Below are 13,155 nucleotides of genomic sequence, written 5' to 3'. Positions count from 1 at the left end.
GGGAGCCAGGACTCCTGGGTTCTCTTCCCGGCTCTGGGAGGGCAGTGGGGACTGGTGGGTTAGAGCAGGGGGGGCTGGGAGCCCGGACTCCTGGGTTCTCTCCCGGCTGTGGAGGAGGGAGCAGGGACTGGTGGGTCAGAGCGGTGGTGGTGGGGGGGGCTGGGAGCCAGGACTCCTGGGTTCTCTCCAGGCTCTGGGAGGGGAGTGAGGGCCGGTGGGTCAGAGCGGGGGGGGCTGGGAGCCAGGACTGCTGGGTTCTCTCCCCAGCTGGGGAAGTGCTGCTGGTGTGCTTTGAAGCCCCCTTGGGCTGGTCCATACGTGCCCCTCCTGCCCCACAGCCGGGGGTGGGGCTTGTCCCCAGGCAGTGGGCGTGGCTCCTAGAGACCTGCTCAAGCCCTGCCCCCAGGAACCCACAGCGATCTCGGGCCCCAGGCAGACGGGGAGAGGCAGGGAGTTGGGGGTGAAAGAAGACAGAGACCTGGGGGAGGGGGCGGTACCTGCATAGATACCTGTAACCTTGCGGTGGTGGGTGGAGCTCAGGGGCGTGGCCTGGGGTGCAGACAGTCGCCTGTTCTCAGGGGCGTGGCCTGGGGTGCAGACAGACGCCTGGGCTCGGGGGCGTGGCCTGGGGTGCAGACAGACGCCTGTTCTCAGGGGCGTGGCCTGGGGTGCAGACAGACGCCTGGGCTCGGGGGCGTGGCCTGGGGTGCAGACAGACGCCTGGGCTCGGGGGCGTGGCCTGGGGTGCAGACAGTCGCCTGGGCTCGGGGGCGTGGCCTGGGGTGCAGACAGACAGAACCCCCCTTGCAGAGTCGGGGACGCGCCCGGGCTCTGTAAAGAGCTGTATTCCCGCGGGCAGGAGGCGCACACAGACAGGCGGACAGCAGCCAGGCGCTGTACATTTCTTTATTTCCCCGTGGGCAACACACTCAGTTACAAAAATGTCATTAAAAGAAGCAAAAAACCCACGAACAACAAACAAGCTGGGAGATCAACTCACACAGACAGCACCCCACTACCCCCGGAAGGGAAGGTGCAGGGGAGCAGGGATGGGGGAGTGGGGACACCAGGGGGCAGAAGTGGGGGAGCAGGTTGTGGGGATCTGGCAGGGAAGGGACTAGGAACAGCACAAGAGGGAAGCTAGGTCCTGGGGGTCGGAGGCAGAAGGAGCTGAGGGGGGAGCTGCAGGGACAGGGGGAGAACAAGGGAGCAAAGGGAAGCAGGGACCCATGGAGATGGGGGAGGGGCGGGAGGCTAGGGGGCTAGGGTGAGCAGGACAGAGACATTAGGGGAATGGAGAGAGAGAGAGAACCTCACTCTGGACTGGAGGGTTCAGCAGGGGATGCCATGACGTGGCCTCTGTCCCAAGGCTCCAGCCTCCCCCAGCGGTGCTGGAAGGGGTGAGAAGCCAGACTCATCTCACTGCGATCCCTGCAACTGCTCTAGATACATCCTGAACAAAGCCCGCGGCAGAAGCAGAGCCTCCTACCACACAGGATGGGATAGAACCCAGGAGTCCTGGCTCCCAACCCCCCAGCTCTAACCACTACACCCCACTCCCCTCCCAGAGCCAGGGGGGGAAACCCAAGAGTCCTGGCTCCCAGCCCCCTGCTCTAACCACTACACCCCAGTCCCCTCCCAGAGCCAGGGGGAGAACCCAGGAGTCCTGGCTCCCAGCCCCTCTCCACATGTCAGCCAGGGACCATGGCTTCCTGACGTCAGGCCCTGGGCTGGGGGGAGCCCTATTCTCTGGGGGGGGGGGCAGAGCACAGGGGCAAAGGGCCCTTGGCAGGAGTTGGAGAAGAGAGTGAGACTGTGGGACAGGAAGGGCTGGCAGAGCAGAGGGGAGGGAGAATGGGGGGAGGAAGAGAAGGGGGCAGGGCAGACAGTTGTGAGGTCAGGGAGGGACAAGGGAAGCCAGGAGAGGGGGCCCTGGGTCCCAGAGATGAGGAAGGTGGCAGAGGAAGGAGGGGATGAGGAAGCCCCGTCACCCTCCAGTGCCCACCCTTCCCACCCCAACGTAAGCCGGAGTAGTTGGGGAGGGGGCGAGAGACAGACGGACAGACCCACAGAGGTACCCGGCACTCACTCCCACACTCAGCCCTCTCCCGGCCAGGAGAAGAGACGCTCAAATCCCCCCAAGAGGTCTCATCACCATCATCCTCCCGCTTTGGATTTGGAGGGGGGGAGAGGGGCCGGGGCCGTGCGCAGCGAGTTACTGGGGCGCCTGGGAGTTTTTAAGTATTTTTGTTGATTTTTTTAAATATTTTTTTTAGCATTTTTGTCATTATTTTTATGCATCCCGACTACGATTCTTTCCCCGTCTCTTAGGAAAAGGGAGCAGGGCTGCGTGTGGTGAACGGAACATCTTTGGTTTTTACTTCTCCTAACTTCTACCCTGACAAAGCAATTCCTAGTTACTCAGGTTCCCGCGTTTGGCCTTTGGGTTCAAGCTGCGTTTAGAACTTTGCGGTTTTTTCTTTAGTTCTCTAGTCAAACCTGAGCTGAAGGTCTGCACCTCCGGGAGGTAAGGGGTTAAATCTACACCAAGATTTGAAAAGCAGTTTGGGTCCTGGCCTCATTCACACACTACCAGCTCGGCACCACAAGCCTCGCTGCTCTTGCTACTGGGACATTTTCAAAAGCCCCTAAATCTCCTAGGAACCTAAACTTGTCGCAGCTCCCATGCTAGGTCAATTCAAGAGCGACTGATCACTCCAGAGCAAACCCAGTTCCCAGCAAGGGAGTTGCTCCAAGTGAAGTACATTGATTTTGAAACTCATGTAGGCATTTCCAGAGTGAATTCCACTAAACAGAATTAAATCCACTTTAATTCTGAATAGCAGCATCCACATGAGAATTTTAACTAATCCGCTTTAAATTCACACCTTTAGTTAATATGGATTAATTTGCCTGGACGTCCCCATGTAGACAAGCTAAATCCATATAAATGTGAGGGGTTTGCATTGTTCTCCTGAAGCCAGTTAAATGCACTCCCCACTGTCTACAAAAGCTGCCGCATGGGAAATGCACTGATTTACCAAAGTAGATTTCTAAAGCAAACTAGTTAAATGAGACACCTCTCTTCTTTGGAGTTAAACCTGCCTGAAGCAGCTTCATCTTAAATCAGCACCAAAGCAGCTGAACTCAGTACCAAGCCAGGTGAAGTCAGTACGAAACCGGGTGAATTCGGTACCAAACTGGGCAAATTCAGCACCAAACCAGCTGAACTCAGTACCAAACTGGGTGAATTCGGTGCTAAACCCAGTGAATTCAGTACCAAACCAGGTAAATTCAGTACCAAACCGGGTGAATTCAGTACCAAATCCGGTGAATTCAGTACTAAACCAGGCAAATTCAGTGCCGAACCAGGTAAATTCAGTACCAAACCAGCTGAACTCAGTGCCATATCAACCCCAAGGCCTTCTCCCCAGGGGGAAAATGTTTCCCTGTGACTTCAGTGTTTTCAGCATGAATGTCTCGGCCCCCCACACAACAGGGCTCTTTCTGCTCCTCCAGTGACAAGCCAGCTACTTTGGAAGCCGGCCAAGGTTGAACTTGTCTACATGGGGAATCTGAGCCAAACAGCTACAGCACTGCAGCTCCCCATGTGGATTCTCTGTTCGTGTCTTTTTCCAGGTTTAACTGAACCCACTTTCAAAGGGACACAGCTGCCCCTGGAAAGAGGGAAATTCACCCAAGTCTTCACACATGGAGCTAATCCGGAATAGTGTGAGCCCCTCCCATTCACACCCTACCTTAGTCCAGACTAGCTCCCCAGCCACACGCCTTCCATAGGTGCCAGTTGTTCAAACTGGGCACTGTCCTGAGTGGATACCTGGAAATGGGCTTAAATCCATGTTACGTCAGAGTTTCTGGGTTAAGATAAATGGAGCTGCAAATCGATCTAAGAGTTTGACTGGGGGGTTGTCTACATGGGAACCCTCAGTGTTAATCTGAATGAATTTTGAAAGGGGATCAGCTGAAGTCCACTAAACCTCTTGTGCGACGCTCTCATTCCAAATATAAGTGGGCTTCATTTGGTTTAGTTTAATTCACTTCCAAAATTAATACACTTTACATGGCTTAATTTGCTTCTAAAATTAATGCACTTCAGCTAATACATTTTACATTCACACCTTTTGTTATTCAGATTAACTTTCCTGGGTATCCCCATGTAGACAGACCCTAATTTGCTGTGAACCTCCCTAGTTTTAGCTAACCCGGAGCAATCTGTGTCAGGACTAAGCCTTGGTGTAAATGGAAATACGGCTCGTGTCTCTTTCTTTCTCTGGCCGGGGGCCTGGCCCTGACCAAAGACTTGACTTGCACGGGACTCACGTTTGTGTGAGTTAAGCTAAATCGGGCCTTGGCACTTCCAGGGGACAGGACCCGAGCCCCTGCTGAGACAGGGGCCCCCCAGGCAGCTCTTACACCGTCACCGAGGCCAGCGGTGCCTGAGCCCTTGGCATTTTGTCTAAAAACAAGCAGTTGAGGAGGGAGGTTATTTCTCAGGGACCTTTTAAATTGCCATCAGTTGCGGGGAGTGGGGTGGGGTGGGAGGAAGTTGCCTCACCCTGCTGGGCAGAAAAGCCCCCCACACCGTGCAGCTTCAGGGGGAGGAACTGGGGGGAGGGTAACACACACACACCCCAACATCCAGGAGGCTGCTCTGGTATAAGACTTTGGTATCTCTTCTTCTGCCAGAGCATAGCAAAGAGGAAGTGCTATCTTGGAGGGGACGAGAAGTCCCGCCTCGACACAAGGAGGAAGTCCTGCCCTGATGCAAAGAAGCTACCCTGTATGGAAAAGGAAGTTCTGCCCTGCTGTCAATATTCTCCGCTAAGGTGAATGGGACGTCCTTGCCATTGTGGAACAGGAAGCCCTAGCATGCAAAGAAATCTCAGTATCTGTGCCAAGGAAGAAGTCCCACCCTACCACCTCTGCTTTGCTCTTACCCTCTCCCACCTGGTTCTCAATCATGTTGCTCAGAGGCACCTTCGCCCTGCCCCAGGAACTCCTTTCCCCACACACAACGAACACTGGTGGCTGCCATGCTCACACAAGCCATTTTCTCCAGCACCCCCCTTGGACACAAGCCCCTAGGACAACCACCTCCACAGTCCAGCCCCATATCCAGGGTGAGCTGGAGAGTGCAGGTTTACAACCATTAGAACTAAAGCTAGAACAATCTGCACAGCAAGCTGGCAGAGCTAGGCCAGCCAGGAGAACTTCTTGTTACCTACATCCAGCAGGAACTGGAGCAGCTTGGGAAAACTCTGAGGCCTCGGTGTTACCTGGAGGGCAACCTGGAATGGCAACAGTCACGTAGAACCATCCAGCTTTTCTTGGAACATCTGATGTGACTCATAGGTTCAGTTAGTACTTGGAGACTCGAGCATAACCTAGGATGATGAGTCATCTAGAATGCCCAAACTGAGACACAATACTAAGTTTGACCTGAAGAGCTCAGAACTGCGTAAAGAATTGAGAGTAATATAGAACACTAAGCATCACCTAGAACATTTAGCGCATAGCCAAGAACAGCTCGATATCTCAGAGCGCTACTTAAAGAATCAAGTGTCATCTAGAACACCCCGAATGGTTTTGAACAGCTGGAGTAACATATACCCTGCAGTTCTGCTTGGAGAACTCAGGTCCTATCTGGAATATCAAGTGTCACCTAGAATGCCCAACATGACCCAGAACAGCTGGAGTGACCTAGAGTCTCCAGTAAAACACAGAAACCTTATGAGTAACTTGGAGTACCAAGAGTCACCTAGAACATCCAAGGCATGGCCCAGAACAGCTAGCATGACCTGGAGATTTCAAAGTTACTTAGAGAATCAAGAATGACCAAGAAAATCAAGTGTCACCTAGAACAGCCAGCACGCGTGCTAGTTCATGCCAGAAGCCCAGGACATGGCACATCACAGAGCAACCTAGAATTCCTCAGTGTAGGAGGCATCTTGGATCAGCAAACACTCAGTGATTCAAAGTCCATTATGGCTCCATTGACCCAGTTCTAGCATAAGAATTGTACAGGGGCCAAAAAATTTGCCTCCCTTCTTTCCTCATCACACAGAAACCGTGGGAGAGTTTGAAGGGGAAGAGTTGTATTTCTGGCGGGGGGCTTTGGCACTATGAATACAGTTCCTCTTCTTCCCCCTGGACCTGCTGACAGGGTCCCGATCCCCTTTAACTCGTCTTTGGTTGCAAGATTTTTTTTTTAATTAAAAACTTTTTTTAAAAAATGATGACAGGAAAAACAACCCCCCTCACAGAACAGAATATTAAAAAGTCACTCAGAATATCTGTTACATTATTATTATTAATTTTTCAAGTCACTTCTAAGTCCCACAGTTACAAATAAATTAACAAGACAGGATCAGACCCTGGAAGATTAAAACTTAAAACATTTAAACACTAGGAACTGACTACCTTTGGCAAAGTCATCGCGATTTTCCACCCCTCCTGGGTCAGTTACTGTCAGAGGGCGGCAGCGGGGAAGGGTTCAGATGCTGGCACTGCCCTCTCATAGTGTCCGGAATGGTTATCGCCCTGGCTCACAGACCAGTGGCAGATGCTTCCCCCAGTCCACATGGGGAGGGGGGTGCAGCGAAGCACCATCATCCTGGGGTGTTACTCGAGATCCCCCACCTGACGTGGCTGAGTCTGGACAGGGGATGTCTACGTTGGGGGATGGACTGGTGGCCTTGGGGGAATCCTCCCTCCCCTGTCAAGATTCCTCCAGCCCTGCACCCGCACCACCCCCCCCCCCAAACAAAAAGGAAAACCCACGAAGGAAAGGAAATGGAGGGTCGCTCCTGGGGGCTCCGCGGGACGATGGGAGAGGTCGCTGCTCCCCTCCCCCATCCGGCACACACCCTAATAAAGCATTTCTATTTGGTTTATCTTTAAAGTAGATGAGGTATATGGCAGGCTATCTCCAGAGAACTTTGTGGTGGGTCCCACGGCACTGTGGGGGGCAGGGGATCCCCAGCCCAGCCCCTTCATGCCACCCCCCCAGTCCTGACTGGCTTGCCAGCATGGAGGTGTGTACGTCAATATTTGGTTTCACAGCTGTAGTTTAAAGCTTGTTTGGATACTTATTCTCAAAACCCTCTCTGGGGAGGGGCAATGGGGGGCTGGCTCAGGGGAAGTAGGGGGGCCATGGATGCATTTCATAGGGATTCATGAGCCTCCCAGACAAGAGGTTCAGTTATGAAACTGATGGGGACCATCATCATCTCACCAGGAGATCGTGGGAGAGAACCCAGGAGTCCTGGCTCTCAGCCCCCCTGCTCTAACCACCAGACCCTGCTCCCCCCCCAGAGCCGGGGAGAGAACCCAGGAGTCCTGGCTCCCAGTCCCCTCTGCTCTAACCACCAGCCCATACTCCCCTCCCAGAGCCAGAACCCCGGAGTCCTGGCTCCCAGCTCCCCTGCTCTAACCACCAGACCCCACTCCCCTCCCAGAGCCAGGGAGAGAACCCAGGAGTCCTGGCTCCCAGCCCCCCCGATCTAACCACCAGCCCCAACTCCCCTCCCAGAGCCGGGAGAGAACCCAGGAATCCTGGCTCCCAGCCCCCCCCGATCTAACCACCAGCCCCCACTCCCCTCCCAGAGCCAGGGACAGAACCCCGGAGTCCTGGCTCCCAGCTCCCCTGCTCTAACCACCAGACCCCGCTCCCCTCCCAGAGCTGGGAAGAGAACCCAGGAGTCCTGGCTCCCAGCCCCCCTGCTCTAACCCACCAGCCCCCACTCCCCTCCCAGAGCAGGGGAGAGAACCCAGGAATCCTGGCTCCCAGCCCCCCCCGATCTAACCACCAGCCCCCACTCCCCTCCCAGAGCCAGGGAGAGAACCCAGGAGTCCTGGCTTCCAGCCCCCCTGCTCCAACCCACCAGCCCCCACTCCCCTCCCAGAGCCAGGGAGAGAACCCAGGAGTCCTGGCTCCCAGCCCCGCCCTGCTCTAACCACCAGACCCCCTATGAAATGCAGTCCCAGTGGAAGGGATACTCATGGCTCAGGTTAGCCATGGACAGACTCACAGACACCATAGAAATCCCATGGCCCCCTGTTCCCCCTACGACAACCATCCCACTTGCCCTCTTTCACTTCTCTTCCCCGTTAGGTTTTGGGGTCGCCCCCCGCCAATGCCGAGTACCCAACACTCCCTGTTCCGTTCCTGGAGATAGGGTCATTTTTGGTCTAAAATCCTTTTTTTTTTTAAACAATTTTTGGTTTTTTGTGTTTTTTTTGTCATCTCAAACTTTTTGCGTTTGGGTTTTTTTGTTTTTTTGTTTTTGTTTTTTTCATTTTTGTCGTTTTTTCTATATACAGTAAGAAGCAATAAAGCAGAACATAGAATTTCTCTCTATAAAAAAAGGGAAGAGTTCCCTCTCCCTCTCCCCCCACCCCAAACCAAAAATAGTCCCAAAAGAAAGAAAGAAGAGAGTTCACTAAAACAGTTACATTCCACCTAGAAAACTCGTTCAGGCAGCCACCCCAAACGCTGTTCCTCTCCCATCGAGATGAGAACTGCAACTCTGGGGGCTGCTCCCTTCCCTCACGCACCTTACAGGGTGAAAAACAGTGGTTTCAACTCTGGGTTTTTGGTTGGTTCTTGTTGGGGTTTTTTTGGTATTTTCTGTGTTTAAACCCAGGTGTTTCGGTCCGTTTCTTTGTAAAGCAAAGTTTCACAGTATGTTCATTTTGTGTTGTCTCAAACCCACCTGAACTCTATGAACACAGCTAAAAGCAGGAGCTAAAATGAGGTCAAGATCCTTTTTTTTTCCCTTTAAAGAAAGGTTTGTTTGTTTTCAATGTTTTTTTTTTAAACTTTTCCATTCTGTTCTTTAGTTGCCAGATGGCATTTTCTCATGGCTAACTTCCTTCTCTGAAAGGAGCAAGACTTTGGTTCGCAGGCGCTGAAAAAACAAAACAAAACAAACACACACGAAAATAAATCCAACTAAAAAAGAAACAACCCAAAGAAAAAGTTGCCTTTGTGTTTTAAAAAAATCAAACAATATCTCAGCGTTTCAAGAAGCCGTTTTTTAAAGCTTTTCCGACCGTGGGGAGGGTCGCTCCGAACTCTCCGGAGCCCCAGCCCATTCTGGCGATTTGGTTTATTTGGAACTGGTTTTTTGTCACGTAAACCAGGGCTTCTCAACGCAATGTCCATGAGGTATTTTTTTTAAGACAGAGAAAGAGCGTTAGGCCATCAGTCTAGTCAGAAAAAGTCGACATGCCCCTTTAGGTCCAGTGTTTAAAATCCTTTCTTCTTCAATTCAAGGGTTTTATTTGAGTTTTCTTGGGTCACTTCGTTATGAATTTTTTTGGTTCAAAGTTTTTCTCGCATCCCGAGTTGCTGCGGTGAGAGCAAACGTCTTCATGCCGCTGTTCTTCTGTACATAGATCCAGCGATTTTTTGGTTTCTTTTGGAAAATGTAAAGAAAGCTGAAATTCCCGGTTTTCTGGGTTTGTCTTTTTTTTGTCAGGCACTGGAATCTGATTTTTTTTTCTCAGAACGTAGATATAAAAATAAGAATAAACCATTATATGTCCTTCCCCTGCTTCAGAAAAATAACCCCAGAGATACCCGCGCTGAACGGAAAACCGAACAAACAGAATGGAAAACGACTGGTAGAAAAAATTAAATTAGCAAACCTCTCTGCTCCAGTGTTGCCTGCCCTGGGAGGGTTAAAGGCTCAGGTCTCAATCCTGCAAAGTGCTGAGCACGTTAGTCGCCTGCAGCACTTTGAGTAGCCCCGTGGACAGCACCGGACCTACGCAAAGAATGGAAGTGTCCCCACCCGCCAGAGTCTTTGCAAAGTCAGGAGCTGGAGGGGGTTGCATGAAGACTGTGCAGCGGTTTAAGCAGAGGCGTGAGTTTAAAGCGATTTAGCCAGATGGCTGCAAAGCCTCGTTGGATGAGCTGATTCCAGGCTAAATCAGGCTTATTTGGGTTTCGCTAGATTCAGAGCAGCTTGAAGCTGCACTGCGGACACATGGCAGGGTCATGCTAGGACTCCCACTAAGCTACCCTGGGTCGTGGATTCCCTGGGCTCCGAGAGCTGCCCAGCTGGAGGCTTGTTACAGATCTCTCAGAAAGGCACTCAGGCTGGATCCACCATGGCGCAGCCCCCACCACCCAGGGGTGTGCACCCCAATGGTTAATACCTCGCACTGCTAATCACTGCGCCTTCCTGGAATTTCTCCAGCGTTAATTTGGTTCTTGCTCTGCCTTTCTCTGCCAGATTAAAGATTTTCTCCCTCTGAAAGTACGTAGATGCTGTGCTCATGTCACCTGCCCGGCTCCTTTCGGAGAAGGTCCTGAAGTCTCTCGCTACCAGGCGTTTTCACCAGCCTGCGGCTCCCTGTCTGATTTGGAAAAGCAGAACCCTGTGGGTAAGTCTGTGCAGCCGGGGCGCTTTGGTTAAACTGAAGCACAGCGTCCCCATGCAGGCCCGGCTCTGATAATCTGAAAACCCCTTCAGAAAAATCTTCCCGAGCGCTACAGAAAAGCCACCTTCCCGCCCAGTTAGTTCTTTACAAAAATAAAAGCAAATTGAAAAAATAGAGATTTATCAAATCGAAAGCAAAAGCGAGTTTGTTAAGAGCATGACTCTGATGTGAAAAGAGTCTCCACCCCTCCCCCACTAACCCCCTTCCCAGATGGCAAATAAAAATAAATTCATAATAAATAAAAGGTTTCAAAAGACATTCGACCGGACACAGAGGTTAGAAAAGTTTGTAAAAAGCCTTTGGGCGAAGCTAGGACTGGTCATGGGTTGGGGTTTTTTGGTGTGAGATTTTTTTTTCGTATCATTTCCCCTATTTCTTCTTTCTGTGCAATCAAAAAAACGCACCTATTTTTTCTTACGTTTCCCTCCAAAAAATGTCCAAGAAACACTCCGAGAAAAATCAAATAAAAGGAATTGCAAAAATCAAACCTGCTGGCTGAAGAGCGACTCAAGTCGCTCGTCTGGCCAGCCCCCCACTTTCAACCAATGGTAAATCAAAGGCGAGATTGCCATTGAGAATCACGAGATTTCAGACGAAACAAAACACAGCAATCCAATCTGGGTTCTTTGCCTTCTGCTTTTGGCACCTTCGGGGGCACGACCGCAAGATTTTCTCCAGGCCCATCAGAGCTGGAGATTCAATTTTCCTCCCCTTGCTTCCTTGAGGAAAGCTCCAATGCTGCTCCAGCGTCGTGCCCCCAGGAGCTGGGGCTCTGGGGAAAGCAGCAGATCCCACGACAGACTGCGGCTGGGCCTGTTTCTTGGGCGTGTCGGAGGGAATAAGACATTCTAAGCACGTCCACGAATCGCCAATGCCGGGGGATTCGGTTTGGTTTCTCCATCTCGTCCCTTGGTTCGGCTGCTCTAGGTTATTTTTGGTTGATTTCTTCATTTGGCTGCTGCTGACAGTTTCGCTTTCACTCGTTTCTTGCTGCCTCCCCTCCCTGCGCGGCACCGGCAGGCAGCGCCCTGCTGCCCCTCACGCCGTCTTGCCATCCGGCTCGGAGGCTGCCGGCCCAGTGTGGCCTGGGGGCGGCCCAGCCGCCTCGCTGGAGGAGCTGCAAGAGGAGCAGGTGGAGGAGGAGGAGGAGGAGGAGGAGGCGGAGGTGAGGCTGGGGGACTTGCTGGACAGGGAGGCGGCCACGGCGGCCGAGACCAGCCCCACCCCCCCTGGGGTGGCGCTCAGCAGGGGCAGCCCCGCGTGGTTCAGGAAGAGCGGCGAGGTGACAATGCTCTGGCTCCCCGGGGTGCTGGCCGTGGTGCCCAGGACCAAGTTACCGCCGGCGTCAAGACTGGTAATGGGCAGGGTTCCACCACTGGCCAACGCTGCGGAGAGATTGGCGGATTAGCTGGAGAGGTCACCCCCCATTCGCTGCCCCCCAGCCAGCCAGTCCCTGCCCTGGGGCCGGGTGGGAGACGGCACCCCCTAGAGGGGATGGGCCCCGTGCCCCATTCGCTGCCCCCCTGAGCCAGCCAGTCCCCACCCTGGGGCCGGGTGGGAGCCAGCGCCCCCTAGAGGGGATGGGCCCCGTGCCCCATTGGCTGCCCCCTGAGCCAGCCAGTCTCCACCCTGGGGCCGGGTGGGAGCCAGCGCCCCCTAGAGGGGAAAGGCCCCTGCTCCCCTGAGCCAGCCAGTCCCCCGCCCTGGGGCCGGGTGGGAGCCAGCGCCCCCTAGAGGGGAAAGGCCCCTGCCCCATTCGCTGCCCCCCTGAGCCAGCCAGTCCCCCGCCCTGGGGCTGGGTGGGAGCCAGCGACCCCTAGAGGGGATGGGCCCCCCTGCCCCATTCCTTGCCCTGCCCAACCAGCCACCCCTTCTGCCCTGGGGTTGGCACCTCCTAGAGGGGAAAGGTCCCGTGCCCCATGTCCTGCCCCCCTGAACCAGCCAGTCCCTGGGGCCGGGTGGGAGATGGCGCCCCCCCAGAGGGGAAAGACTCTGCATCACATTCCTCACCCTGCCCCACAACCAGTGAGCCCCCGGCGGCCCCAGGGCCGGGGGGGAGGGGGGAACGTGCATAACACAGAACAGACACAGTGTGCGAGGGGCGGTTAGTCAGTGGATGAGATGGATGGTTACTGGTGACTACGGTGCCGCTGACAGGCCATGGATGGGATGAGGGGGACCCAGACTGAATGAGCAGGCGAGAGTGTCTGGGGTGCCGCCGGCCGGCCTCGCACACTCCTCGCACACTCAACTGCCAGGACAACACACGCACCTGGCCCCACAGGCACACTCCCCGCATGCACACCCCCGATCCTCACACACACAAGGATCTCTGCACACTCCCAATCCTCACACACACACACAGATCTCTGGACACATCTGCCCTCCTTGGATGCACACTCCCAATCTCCACATACACATGGATCTCTTAACACATTCGCCCTCCCAGCACGCGCCCTCCTGATCCTCACACACACATGGCTCTCTGCACATGTCCACCCTCCTTGCATGCACACTCTCAATCCCCCCCCACATGGATCTCTGCACATGTCCACCCTCCTCGCACACACATGGATCTCTTCATGTCTGCCCTCCTCGCATGCACACTCCCGATCCTCACACACACACAGATCTCTTAACACATTCGCCCTCCCAGCACGCGCCCTCCTGATCCTCACACACACA

At 53.9% G+C, this 13,155-nt stretch overlaps 1 protein-coding gene across 1 annotated transcript in view; it reads right to left on the bottom strand.

Moving 5' to 3' along the window:
* Positions 1-11,068: 11,068 nt before the first annotated feature.
* POU2F2 (POU class 2 homeobox 2) overlaps positions 11,069-13,155 on the bottom strand; it is a 59,304-nt gene continuing 57,217 nt past the window's right edge. The window contains exon 12 of the mRNA XM_075070704.1: positions 11,069-11,855. Coding sequence (XP_074926805.1) covers positions 11,509-11,855 — 347 coding nt within the window. The 3' untranslated portion in view covers positions 11,069-11,508. The remainder of the gene's footprint in view (positions 11,856-13,155) is intronic.

Source organism: Chelonoidis abingdonii, chromosome 11 (genome assembly GCF_003597395.2).
Source record: "Chelonoidis abingdonii isolate Lonesome George chromosome 11, CheloAbing_2.0, whole genome shotgun sequence".
Taxonomy (NCBI): domain Eukaryota; kingdom Metazoa; phylum Chordata; order Testudines; family Testudinidae; genus Chelonoidis; species Chelonoidis abingdonii.
This window is presented reverse-complemented; position numbering and strand designations above follow the sequence as displayed.